Genomic DNA, 14,166 nt, shown 5'->3' on the forward strand with positions numbered 1-14,166 from the left:
GCCTAGCTTCTCACAAGTATAGGCACATTTATATAAAGGTACGTTTAGTGGCTTACTCAGGAAAATTGGTTACAGCAACGATTGACCTGATGGGGTGCAAAGGTAGCAAATGTACCCTGCCCTGGTGCTTAGGAGAGCACAAGGACCCCTCTGCCTCATAGGAAAGCACCAGTAATAAAAATTGTGGGTAGGTGGCCCTATTACTGATTTAGGATTTTGGTCCAGGAGCTTCATATTATGCATCTGGTGCCAATAAAAACAGTATACAAAAAAAGTGAGGCTTATGATGCCAGAAGGATTGAGGTCAGAAAGAGGAAGTTGTGAAAAGAGGAACAGCGAGGAGCAGGTGACTGTAGTAGTTACTCGCACTTTAAAGGGAACCTGCCACATTCCCACAGCACCACAAACTAAGTTACGGTGCCGTTAGGGGAGGTGACAGGGAGGGGGCGAGCATAAAAAATGCCTCCCCCCGTTTCCCCATAACTGAAGAGGCTTGTACACGGAACAATTATCGTTAAAAAACAACAACTGCTGGATTGTTCAAATTTGAATCATTCAGTGTAAACGCCGCCAACGAGGAACGATAATTCGTTTGCAAATCATTCTTTTTCTGCAGGCATAAAAATCATTGTTGGCTCATTCACTTACCGTTTGGGTTAACCAGCGCTTGTCCAGTCATTCTCAGCCACTTACGCAGCGAATGTGTAAGAATGAACGATCCTGTTAAAAACTGTGAAACAGACCATTGGGTCGCAACGTCGCTGTTTTCATGTCATGGGAGAATAAAGTTTATTAAAGGAGATGTCTCGAGGAAGCAGTGAATTTTTTTTTTTTGCCCAGTCCCCCTAATTAAACATACATTACTAATTACCCCTGTAAATGACTTTCCTAGCTGGTTTCTACTTACAGTTCCAGTGTTTCAGCAACTTATAAAAATTTTCCCAAGATGGCCGCCAGCTCTTTTCGCATCGCTTGCTGTAGCCCGACGTGCGCGCTCCCGAGACGCTACCAGCTGTGTCTCCATGGCAACCAGACGCCCCGCAGCCGCCGACCGGACCCCTGGAGTGAACACGGCCGACCAGTCACCCACCGCCAGGCAGAAGGTAACCGGCGCAGCCCCCCCCCCCCCCATCACAGCGACAGCCCCCCCCCCCCCCGGCCCAGCGCTAGTTCCCCCGGCCTAGCGACAGCCCCCCCCGGCCTAGCGACAGTTCCCCCGGCCTAGCGACAGCCCCCCCGGCCTAGCGACAGCCCCCCCCCGGCCCAGCGACAGTTCCCCCGGCCTAGCGACAGCCCCCCCGGCCTAGCGACAGCCCCCCCCCCGGCCCAGCGACAGTTCCCCCGGCCCATCACTTACCTGGACGGCTGGGCGGCTTCTCTGCTGGGCTGGGCTTCTCGGCTGGGCGGCTCTGCACCTTCCTCTAACAGAGGATGGTACAGAATGGCCGCTCCAGCGCGCTCCCGAGCAGTGACAGCTCGTCTGCGCATGCGCAGAAGAGCTGTAGCGGGGAGCACACTGAAGCGGCTCGTGCTGAAAGGAGAAGACCGGACTGCGCAAGCGTGTCTAAAAAAGCAAGCTGCCAGCGAATTTAGACGGAACCATGGAGACGAGGACGCTAGCAACGGAGCAGGTAAGTGGAATAACTTCTGTATGGCTCATAATTAATGCACAATGTACATTACAAAGTGTATTAATATGGCCATACAGAAGTGTATACCCCACTTGATTTCGCGAGACAACCCCTTTAAGTTACTTCTTGCAACCTGGATGCTGCCATATCATATCATCATTTGGACTCTGGGAACGGGTTCAGGTTCCGGACGGCCGTTACATATTTGGTCTGGCCACAGAGTGGTGATGAAAAGTGCTGCTGGGGATCGACTTCATATACCTAGAGAATACAACCCATTGATTTCAGGTAACTGCAGCCATGGCTTGCGTTGTTTTCAATGAGTGCCATGCCTGCAGTTACATGCGCTGGCCACTTCACAGAGGTTGGCGCAGAGACTTCCGCTGTTTCCACTCCAACCCCTGTGTAATTGTGGCGCTGTCAGCGGGCGCACAATCAGCTGATTGGTCAGAGAACGGAGCGACGGACCCCAACTGATCAACTAGTAATGACCTATCTTGAGGATAAGTCATCAATCATATTTTTCCCTAAAACCCCCTTTAAGCTGGTAGTACACTATGGATCCCTTTACACACTGGGGCATATTTGCTGGGAAGAGACATTGATCCCTAATTTGGCACAGATTGCAACAAATGCAGGATAATTGCACCTGCTTTTGATCTCTACTGACATGTTGTAATGTTTTCCCCCCACAGCCCTGAGCTAGGAGGAAACAGATGATGGTACATAGCCCCAAACTACTCCACAACGCTGTTATCACAGCTCCTACCTGATAGAGACCACAACAAAAAATCAGTTTTAATCCCAGGAAAACCCGCAATGTACTGTGTCGGCGGCACGTATTTAAAGGGAAACTCCCCCCCCCCCCTGGCATTACCCTGCCCCCTCTGCCAAAATTTACAAACTATATAGTAGAATTCCCCATAACCAGCATTAATCTGATCATTTGTATCACGTTTTATGGAATCCAGCGATCTGCTAATACGGCATATAATGAGTTCAGTCGATTCCACTTTAAAGATTTAGCATTGCTTAGATACATCGATGGATAAATGAGTTTTTGCCCCGGCACGATGGATGACTAAGACCCAAGTGATGAGATGAGACTGTAGCGAGAAGCTTTGTTTGCTGTAACACAGTTTATTTTTTTTCCTTCTCCTTACACTTTACGAAACAACCAAGAACATGAAGTTCCGTAATTAAGCCCAAACCACAAATTAGGTTGTTGTGCTGACAGTAATTATGGCCGACGCTGGCATTATCTATATATCAGTGCGTGATCTCAGCAAGACACAACTGTCTTTTCTAGAATCCAGCAATTTCCATGTTGCACGGCTGCCACACATTGCTCAACTCCGAGGCACTGAGAACCGGCTTGCTTCATCTTGTGAGGTCTATTGCTTATGGAGGTTACGGGAATTATTTGCACATGTGGTCCCATGTTGTAATATGGGGGAGCACATAACAATATAGAGGTCTGTGCCAGTGGCATCTAATATGTGCAGGCGGCACTGCCACGTTCTCTATGTCCCACCCGCCCGGCCTCTGTCTTTAGCTGGCCGAACACATCTAATGGGGACACGTAGCAAATGTGCCCAGTTATTCAGGGGTCTGTTCCTCAGGTTCAACACTTAAGCACTGTAGCTAGCAGTAGGGGCGTAGCTATAGGGGATACAGTAGCCCCCCGAGCCCATAAGGCCTTACTTAGCGAATTTCATGCCATTCACACGGACAGCTGATGCGTATTGGCAAAAAAATACACTGATGCGACAAAACCATCGATTGGCAAAAATCCTTGGAATGACTACAAATGCGTAAATAGAGCCAGCTGGGTTCTTTTCCCAGCAATGTACGCCGAGTAACTCCCTCCCCCTCCATTTTTTCCTGCTTCCATAAAAGTCTATGGGAGCTTGCAGTGTATTTCAGCAATAGATAGGGCAAGACCTAGCTTTTGGCGCAGCGTATAAAATGTGCTATTTTTCCCGGCACAATTTTTTTACATGCCCAAAAATTGCTCACCTGAATGAATACATTGGAATGAAATGGTTCGGATGGGCGTGATTTTTGGGTGATTTTTTTTGCGTGGCTAAATACCAGTGTAAATTAGGTCGTTTGTATGGAAGAGCCCTGAGGCTGGCTTCACATGGGCACATTTGCTCGCACAATTCGCAGAACATAGAACCCACGGATGTCAATAAGCTTGCTCACATTTCCATCCTGCACGTGCAACCCCCCCCCCCCCCGCAGCTTGCTCTACTTTACTGCGTATTTGCGCACCATCGGTCCCCATAGACGCCTACGGGAGGCGCGCAGATGTGCAATACGATGCACAATTCTGTGGGAAAAATAACACCTGGCACTCATTAAGCTAAATAGCCAATTAAATCGCTTATGTTCAAAAAACCACGTCCTGTGATGCAAAAAAATACAGTAAAATATGCTGTGGCACTTGCAAAAAATACTAATTTACAGTGCAAATACGTTGCACTAAGGCGTGCAGAATTGCACATGCACCTGTGCGAAGCTGCCCTTTTCTCCTGACTTTTGATGCTTGGCCTTTGGGTCACTGTGACATCCTAGAACAATTTCTCTCCATCCCTGAAGGCTGTTTGTACTGATTGCTAAAAAAAAGCTGCAGCACCTTGCTGGCACTAACGAGGGGTCTGTACACTTTACTGGCATTAACGAGGGGTCTGTACACTTTACTGGCATTAACGAGGGGTCTGTACACTTTACTGGCACTAACGCAGGGTCTGTCCACCTTGCTGGCACTAACGAGGGGTCTGTCCACCTTGCTGGCACTAACGAAGGGTCTGTCCACCTTGCTGGCACTAAGGAGGGGTCTGTACACCTTGCTGGCATTAACGAGGGGTCTATACACCTTGCTGGCATTAACGAGGGGTCTATACACCTTGCTGGCAGTAACGTAGAGTCTGTCCACCTTGCTGGCACTAAGTAGGGGTCTGTACACCTTGCCGGCACTGAAGGGTCTGTCCACCTTGCTGGCACTAACGAGGGGTCTGTACACCTTGCTGGCATTAACGAGGGGTCTATACACCTTGCTGGCATTAACGAGGGGTCTATACACCTTGCTGGCAGTAACGTAGAGTCTGTCCACCTTGCTGGCACTAAGTAGGGGTCTGTACACCTTGCTAGCACTAACGAGAAGTCTATACACCCTGCTGGCACTAACATAGAGTCTGTACACCTTGCGGGCACTAAGGAGGGGTCTGTATGCCTTGCTGGCACTAACGAGGGGTCTGTACACCTTGCTAGCACTAACGAGAAGTCTATACACCCTGCTGGCACTAACATAGAGTCTGTACACCTTGCGGGCACTAAGGAGGGGTCTGTATGCCTTGCTGGCACTAACGGGGGGTCTACACACCTTGCTGGCACTAACATAGAGTCTGTCCACCTTGCTGGCACTAACGAGGGGTCTGTACACCTTGCTGGCACTAACACAGGGTCTGTCCACCTTGCTGGCACTAATGAAGGGTCTGTACACCTTGCTGGCACTAGGGAGGGGTTTGTACACCTTGCTGGCACTAACGAGGGGTCGGTACAACTTGCTGGCACTAAAGAGGGGTCTGTACACCTTGCTGGCACTAAGGGGTCTGTCCACCTTGCTGGCACTAACGAGGGGTCTGTACACCTTGCTGGCACTAAAGAGGGGTCTGTACACCTTGCCGGCACTGAAGGGTCTGTCCACCTTGCTGGCACTAACGAGGGGTCTGTACACCTTGCTGGCACTAAGGAGGGGTCTGTCCACCTTGCTGGCAGTAACGTAGAGTCTGTCCACCTTGCTGGCACTAACGAGGGGTCTGTACACCTTGCTAGCACTAACGAGAAGTCTATACACCCTGCTGGCACTAACATAGAGTCTGTACACCTTGCGGGCACTAAGAAGGGGTCTGTATGCCTTGCTGGCACTAACGGGGGGTCTATACACCTTGCTGGCACTAACGTAGAGTCTGTCCACCTTGCTGGCACAAACGAGGGGTCTGTACACCTTGCTGGCACTAACACAGGGTCTGTCCACCTTGCTGGCACTAATGAAGGGTCTGTACACCTTGCTGGCACTAAGGGGTCTGTCCACCTTGCTGGCACTAACGAGGGGTCTGTACACCTTGCTGGCACTAAGGAGGGGTCTATACACCTTGCTGGCATTAACGAGGGGTCTATACACATTGCTGGCAGTAACGTAGAGTCTGTCCACCTTGCTGGCACTAAGTAGGGGTCTGTCCACCTTGCTGGCACTAACGAGGGGTCTGTACACCTTGCTAGCACTAACTAGAAGTCTATACACCCTGCTGGCACTAACATAGAGTCTGTACACCTTGCGGGCACTAAGGAGGGGTCTGTATGCCTTGCTGGCACTAACGGGGGGTCTATACACCTTGCTGGCACTATCATAGAGTCTGTCCACCTTGCTGGCACTAACGAGGGGTCTGTACACCTTGCTGGCACTAACACAGGGTCTGTCCACCTTGCTGGCACTAATGAAGGGTCTGTACACCTTGTTGGCATTAACGAGGGGTTTGTACACCTTGCTGGGACTAACGAGGGGTCTGTCCACCTTGCTGGCACTAACACAGGGTCTGCCCACCTTGCTGGCACTAACACAGGGTCTGTCCACCTTGCTGGCACTAATGAAGGGTCTGTTCACCTTGCTGGCACTAGGGAGGGGTTTGTACACCTTGCTGGCACTGAGGGGTCTGTCCACCTTGCCGGCACTGAAAAGGGGTCTGTCCACCTTGCTGGCACTAAGGAGGGGTCTGTACACCTTGCTGGCACTAAAGAGGGGTCTGTCCACCTTGCCGGCACTAAGGAGGGGTCTGTACACCTTGCTGGCACTAACGAGCGGTCTGTACACCTTGCTGGCACTAATGAGGGGTTTGTACACCTTGTTCGCACTAACGAGGGGTCTGTACACCTTGCTGGCACTAACGAGGGGTTTGTACACCTTGCTGGGACTAACGAGGGCTTTGTACACCTTGCTGGCACTAACGAGGGGTTTGTACGCCTTGCTGGGACTAACGAGGGCTTTGTACACCTTGCTGGCACTAACGAGGGGTCTGTACTGGATGCCAGTAGGTAAGCACTGGGCAGGTAATAGCAGAGGCCTGTAGGGTTAATCCTGAGCTGCTGTCAGCTGTGATTCATGTGCCTGGGGATGAGCGCAGCACTGGAGGTGAGGTGTGGTCACCTGAGCCACCAGCTGCTTCATGTCCTTGTATGGTGCTGACATCCACTGCTTGCCGTCTCCTCCCCGGGTAGGCACACACCTAGCTCCCACAATCCTCTGCCTGAGAAAGCAAACAAACATGTGTTCGGCGGGCTGTAGGCGGGTTGTCATGAGGATTTCTGAACAATTTCTCATGTTGTATTCCTGGAATATAGGCCATGACGATAAGGTGTATTACTGACGGCACTATCAGTGATGGTGCGGCACAATGAGGACACCTAGAATATTCGCATGCCGTGGGATACCGCTCAGACACACATTGCTGCAAAGCTTCCCGAGTTTTAGCATCAATTGATATTAAATATATATCATAATTAGGGTGGTTTCACAGCGGCGCCCCCGGGGTTCTGCTTTCAGGGAGCAGGAAAGGGGAGTTCCCACAGCCAAAAGGAGGGAACTGAAGAGCGCCGAACAGACCCCATGCACTATAATGGGGTCCGTTTGCTTTCCGCTCAGCTGCCCGCCTTTTGGACGGAAGAAAAAGTGTATTTTGATCCGGATCTGCAATGGAACCTCCGCTCGATCCGATGATTATCTGAATGTAAAAGGGCCCTAAGCCATCAGTCCAACTTCACCGACAGTGAGACTGCAGCATCTATATACCGTGATATGCAGAAGCTGCAGAAGACAAACAGTGCAACATTTTTAATAAAACCCTATTGCAAAAATAATTGTCAGCCCAAAATGCAAGCATGAATGAAGAATATGTAATGTAATCCCGATCTTAATTAGCGCTTTATCATCCATTCACACGGGCGGCTGCTTCCTATCGGCAAAAAAATAAGCTGCTGCGCGAAAATCCCACAGCTCCGCAGAAATCATCGGAATGACTACTAATGCTTAAATAGTGAAGTCTGTCTTCTTGGTGATGCAGCTAAACTCTCTCCCCCTCTCTCATAATAGCCTATGGGAGGTTCCGGCGTATCTTGTTAAAAGGTATGGCAAGACCTATCTTTTCACGCGCCGTATGAAATGGGTCACCTTTTTGGGTTGGCGATGTGCTACTCTTCCAGGCGTGATTATTTTACCCACTCATCTGAATGAATACATTGGAATCCAATGCTTCGGGTAGTCGTGGTTTTTGGACGCAGTGCAGTCGTGTGAATAAGGCCTAAAGCTGGCCGTATTACATGTGTAGGATATCCTGGGCGTCCTGCAGGTACAGTAAAGCGGATTTTTGAACCCATTGGGGTTCTGCTGGTGATTTGCATGTGGATCTGCATACAGATTCGGCCCCATTCCACACAGAAACCCTGGTGATTATTTTTTGAAGATATGAACCGCGGCGCCGATTTCCATGGCAATCAGTTGAAGACTAAATGGACGGAATCCTTTCTGAAAACACGCTGTGTGAATGAGGCCTATTTCACACGGAAGACAGCGATATCGCCGAGAGAAAATTGCGTCGATATCGCACCTGCGTTCCCACAGTTTTTGTGCAACAATGAAAACATTGCGGTTGCTCGTGATTTTTTCACGCAACTTTCTAGTGCCATTTTGCTGCAGTGTTTTTATGAGAAAGAGAATAGGAGTTTTTAATATTAAAGTCCCATCGCACGAAAACCGCGATTTCATGCGATTCTATGCAACAAAAATGAAGGTTCCATAGGGAAATATTTGCAATAATTTGCGCACATAAGAAGTACTCTAAAAGTCACATATGCACAAAAATTTGCAACGCACATTGCAAAAATATGCAGGTAGGTGTGCACTAGTATAAGCATATCTCTCACTAGCTCTTCGGCACTCGGGCTAGTGCTGACATCATCACCAGCTCCTCGGCGTTTGGGCCGGTGCTGACATCATCACCAGCTCTTTGATGCTTGGGCCGGAGCTGACGTCATCACCAGCTCTTCAGCGCTTGAGCCGCTGCTGACATCATCACCAGCTCTTCGGCGCTTGGGCCGGTGCTGACATCATCACCAGCTCTTCGGCACTTGGGCCGGTGCTGACGCATCACCAGCTCTTCGGCGTTTGGGCCGGTGCTGACATCATCACCAGCTCTTCGGCACTTGGGCCGGTGCTGACGCATCACCAGCTCTTCGGCGCTTGGGCCGGTGCTGACATCATCACCAGCTCTTCGGCACTTGGGCCGGTGCTGACATCATCACCAGCTCTTCGGCACTTGGGCCGGTGCTGACGCATCACCAGCTCTTCGGCGCTTGAGCCGGTGCTGACATCATCACCAGCTCTCCGGCGCTTGAGACGGTGCTGACATCATCACCAGCTCTTCGGCGCTTGAGACGGTGCTGACATCACCAGCTCCTCGGCGTTTGGGCCGGTGCTGACATCATCACCAGCTCTTCGGCGCTTGGGCCTGTGCTGACATCATCACCAGCTCTCCGGCGCTCGGGCAGCTGATCGTTCAGCATTTTACGTTCTTATGAACGATCAGCGTTTAAACTGCACAAGAAGTGAATGAGCCGGCGATGATCTTTATGCCGTCTGAAACTGAACGACATACAAGAACTGCGCAATTCTTGTTAGTCATTAGCTCACGTTTAAACTGAACGATCACCCAGTTTCGCTCCTTTGAATGATTTTCGGAAAGATAATCATTCCATGTAAACGCAGCACAAGGCCGGCTTCACAGAGGATTATCTAGAGTGGATATAAGGGCTCTTTCACACGGATGCTGCAATATTCAGCCGCCTGCATCACGGCCGAAAATCGCATCAGCGAGAGGCAGCCATGACCAAGTCGTGGCTGCATATCCTGTTTCTCGCCCATTTAGATGGCCGGTATACGCCACACCCGGAATACCGTCGGCCGGGGGGAAAGAGTTCAGCTCTACCAAACTGCCTCCCCCTTTCCACCCCTTGACGGCTGCTGAGCTAATGCGCTAAACTCCCTAGCCCTCTCCATCTCAGCCTATGGGAGCTGCTGGCTAGGTAAGGGGGAGGAACTTCAGCAATGCGGGCCGCTGCTAAACTCCCTCTCCCTCTCCGCCCCAGCCTACGAGAGCTGCCGGCTAGGGTAGGGGGAGGAACTTCAGCAATGCGGGCCGCTGCTAAACTCCCTCTCCCTCTCCGCCCCAGCCCACGAGAGCTGCCGGCTAGGGTAGGGGGAGGAACTTCAGCAATGCGGGCCGCTGCTAAACTCCCTCCCCCTTTCCTTTTCTGACAGCTCCTATGGGAACGGACGGCGTATTCCTGCAAAAGATAGGACAAGTCGTATCTTTCCTGTTTGCACGTAAAAGCAGTCAGCCAGAATGCGCACCGTATGCGCTATCTTTCCTGGACGGTTGATTTTACAAGCTGGAAATTGGCCCGCGTGAACAGAAGCATTAGAATCGGACGCTTCAGATGGTCGTGATTTTTGAGTGGCGTTTTATCACAGCACAATATCCGCGATAAAATGTTGGTGTGAAACTATCCTAATGCCTACAACTGTGAATCCTTCAGGATAATGTGCGCATGAACCAACGGGCAATACGAAATACCTGCACATCCTTGTAAGGCTAATGTCACACGGGCGAGTGCGATATATTTGCCTCATATCGCGTTCACCAACGTGTGATTTCCATGTGGATGCGAGGTGCATTTGGGTAAAAAATGTCTGGCATCACTTCAGGGAGCATCGCAGAGTATTTCCCAATGTTTTCAATGGGAAACATTGCATCGCACTCGCGTGCGCCTCACGCGCCGTACCATGCTTTGCTGGCCCCATTGAAAACAATAGGTAAGGTTTTCCGAGGAAACGCCAAAGATAGGACATCCCGTGATATTTATCCTGCATGGCAATCGCTTAAAGGGGTTGTCTCGTGAAACCAAGTGGGGTTATACACTTCTGTATGGCCATATTAATGCACTTTGTAATATACATCGTGCATTAAATATGAGCCATACAGAAGTTATTCACTTACCTGCTCCGTTGCTAGCGTCCTCGTCTCCATGGTTCCGTCTAAATTCGCTGGCGGCTTGCTTTTTTAGACGCGCTTGCGCAGTCCGGTCTTCTCTTCTCAGCACGAGCCGCTTCAGTGTGCTCGCCGCTACAGCTCTTCTGTGCATGCGCAGACGAGCTGTCACTTCTCGGGAGCGCGCTGGAGCGGCCATTCTGCTACCATCCTCTGTTAGAGGAAGGTGCAGAAACTGGAGCCGCCCAGCTGTGCCGAGAAGCCGCCGAGCCGCCCAGCTGTCCCGAGAAGCCGCCCAGGTAAGTGATGGGTCGGGGGTGATGTGTCACTAACAGGTGAAGGTCCCGGGCCACAGCGGTAGGCCCCGGAGCCCAGCGCTATGTTCCGGAACCTAGCGCTGGGCTCCGGAGCCTAGCGCTGGGCTCCGGAGCCTAGCGCTGGGCTCCGGAACCTAGCGCTGGGCTCCGGAACCTAGCGCTGGGCTCCGGGGCCTACCGCTGGGCCGAGGGGCCTTCGTCTGTTGTCAGGGTCTAACGCGGGGGAGCCGGGGTGTAGCGCGGGGGAGCCGGGGCGTAGCGCGGGGGAGCCGGGGGTTAGCGCCGGTTACCTGCTGCCTGGCGGTGGGTGACTGGTCGGCGGCGTTCAATCCAGGGGTCCGGTCGGCGGCTGCGGGGCGTCTGGTTGTCAGGGAGACACAGCTGGTAGCGTCTCGGGAGCGCGCACGTCGGGCTGCAGCAAGCGAAGGGAAAAGAGCCGGCGGCCATCTTGGGAAAATTTTTATAAGTTGCTGAAACGCTGGAACGGTAAGTAGAAACCAGCTAGAAAAGTCATTTACAGGGGGGCTTAGTAATGTTTGCTTAATTAGGGGGACTGGGCAAAAAAAAAAATCCACTGCTTCCTCGAGACAACCCCTTTAAGTGCAGGACCCTATTCAAAAGAACGGGGTTCATATTTTGCATCTCGCAATGTACAAATCTTGCGCAATTTGACACCCGTGTAAAGTTTTTCCCACAGATCTACAGCTGATCGCTGGGAATCTTGTAGTGCGACAACCTGAGAGCAGCTCATTATTTAACCCCTTCAAGGGATCCTCCAGTCCTTCATTAATAAAGTTGAATCATTGCACAATGAAAAGTTCTGTAACTTTCTAATATACTTTATGTATCAATTACTCAATCCTTTCAAGATCTCTGCTTGCTGTCAGTGAATGTGCATGGGTAGAGGTGCAGGCCTCATTACAAGGGGGAGTTCCAGGCTGTGAAACGTGCTGTTTGGTGCGGTTTTCAATTGATTGTTAGCGGCCGTGTGTTGTTTTTTTTAGGTAAACCACTTCTTACCAAAATCGTGTGCCAGTTAGGGGTCTATTCATTAACCGACACATGATTTTGCGGGTAAGCGAAACTTTACCCGCAAAACTGTGTGACTTCGGCCGGTTTCACACGTGTGTATTTGTATGCAGAGAATAGAAACCATTGATTTCAATGGGTTAATTCACATTTCCAAACTTCGTGTGCGCATTTTGTTTGAACATGTTCTTTCTTTCTGCGTATTTGTACACCAAAGGCCCCCATAGAAGTCAATGAGGGGGTGCACAAATGTGCGCTCAATACGCAAGGAGATTCGTGAAGCACTGCGTAATTACACTTGAAAAAAAGAACACGTCTGGAACTAATGAGCCGTTTCAATTGGTGCGTTTGTTTGCCGTGCGCAAATCTACATGCCTTGTGGGCTAAAAAGCACAGTACACTATGCCAATATGTGCGCAAAAAAGCTTTATTCAATGCACAAACATATTACACTGACACATGCGCAATTGCGCTTACGCTTGTGTGAACTGGGCTCGCGGTGGCATCAAACAACAGTGTTTGATCTCAACAGGCTCGTCCCTTTTAGCGTGTTTTGCAAAAAAAAAAGTAGGACCTGCTCTATTTTCCTGCGTTTTGTGCAGCAAAAAAACCCATAGAAGTCTATGGGATGTGCGTAAATACACAAGGACATACGTTAAACACTGCACAAAACCACGGAAAAAGGAACACATCTCGACCTCATTAGGCTAAATAGCCATTTAATCCATGGAAGCATGTGTTGTGCACATGTGAACTTACCCGGGCTGAGCAAAAAGTACAGTACTATGCGCAGACATGTGCAAATCAGCCTCGTTCGTGCATAAACATGTTGCACTGCGATAAGCGTTTTTGGGCATATGGTCGTCTGATTAACCCTTTCCAATCCAATTTGTATCCTGGTTTTCCTAGGGGGCTTTCTCTTTTTCTGCTGTTATACAACAGCGCTATATGCTGGCTAAAGCCAGTACTGCATGAGGTGACACATTGGATAGGCTCCGACAGCAGAGAGGCTGGCAATATACAGTAAGAGAACCCCGACAAATGTCTTCCAATATCAGAGCTGTACAGCCTTAAATCATAATGTCTTCAGAGGTCAGACAGTGGATTGGAAAGGGTTAAGCCCTAAGATACTGGATATGAATATCCTGTAAGAGATCATTCACACTGGGTGGTTTGGTTGCGGTAAAAAACTCACCAAAAACGGCATCGGCAAAACCATGTGTGTTTCACCGGAGTTCTACTATGTTTGTAGTAAAATGTGGCACAAAAAAAAAAAAACGCGCGCAGCTTTGTACTTTTTGGTGCAGTTTTTCTTGCCCCGTGTGAATGCAGCCTTAGTACAAGAGACGGAGCGTTCTGATGCCACGGTCAGCCGTCACGGTCAGCCGTCACGGTCAGCCGCTGCAGGCAGATTGTCCGGAGAGTTTCCAGCTATATTTTGACACAGATTTGGTTTCCGTCTAGACCGAGTCACCGGCATGACGGCGGCAGTAAATACCTGCAGCACTGGTTTGGCGAGCTCCTCCCGGCAATGCAAGAAACCTCCTGCCCTGCTTTCAGTTGATATGAATCTAGGGACAGAGAATGTCCCTCTTTGTTAGGCCGGCTTCACGTGGGCCAAAATCTCACATTGCGAGACGCGCAAAACTTGTGCGAATATGAACTCCATTCTTTTGAATGAAGTCATACACATGAGTGCTGTTTTCCCTCCGAGGTAAAAAAAACCCCGCGGCATACCCTATTTTTATTGTGTCTCTCAGAACCCCTTGCCTATTGTTTTCAATGGGACCTTAAAGACATTGCGTGTCATGCGATGTGCGTGCGAGGTTACCCACTGAAATCAACGGGAAACACTTCCAGTCTTCTATCGCGTGCGAACCACCCGTGAGACGATCAGAACTACACAGCAACAATGCCAGACGTTTTTGCCTCAAGATCCCCATAGAAGTCTATAGGGGGTGCAATATGCAAGGAGCTGCGTGAAACACTGCGTTATTGTGCAGGAAAAACTATTATACTAATTAGGCATTTTAGTCGGTGCATCTTTGTTTGCCGCGTGGCAATAAACACCCCTTGGGCACAAAA

The 14,166-nt window shown here is 50.2% G+C and overlaps 1 protein-coding gene across 1 annotated transcript; it reads right to left on the minus strand.

Moving 5' to 3' along the window:
* Positions 1-1,787: 1,787 nt before the first annotated feature.
* LOC136587438 (adhesive plaque matrix protein-like) lies at positions 1,788-8,911 on the minus strand. The gene is made up of 4 exons (XM_066586006.1): positions 8,727-8,911; positions 6,841-6,940; positions 4,273-6,735; positions 1,788-1,892 (listed from the first exon to the last, which is right to left on the minus strand). Exons 1-4 carry the CDS (start codon positions 8,909-8,911, stop codon positions 1,788-1,790), a joined length of 2,853 nt encoding a protein of 950 aa, XP_066442103.1.
* Between the last annotated feature and the right edge of the window lie 5,255 nt (positions 8,912-14,166).

This window comes from Eleutherodactylus coqui, chromosome 13, assembly GCF_035609145.1.
Source record: "Eleutherodactylus coqui strain aEleCoq1 chromosome 13, aEleCoq1.hap1, whole genome shotgun sequence".
NCBI classification, from domain to species: domain Eukaryota; kingdom Metazoa; phylum Chordata; class Amphibia; order Anura; family Eleutherodactylidae; genus Eleutherodactylus; species Eleutherodactylus coqui.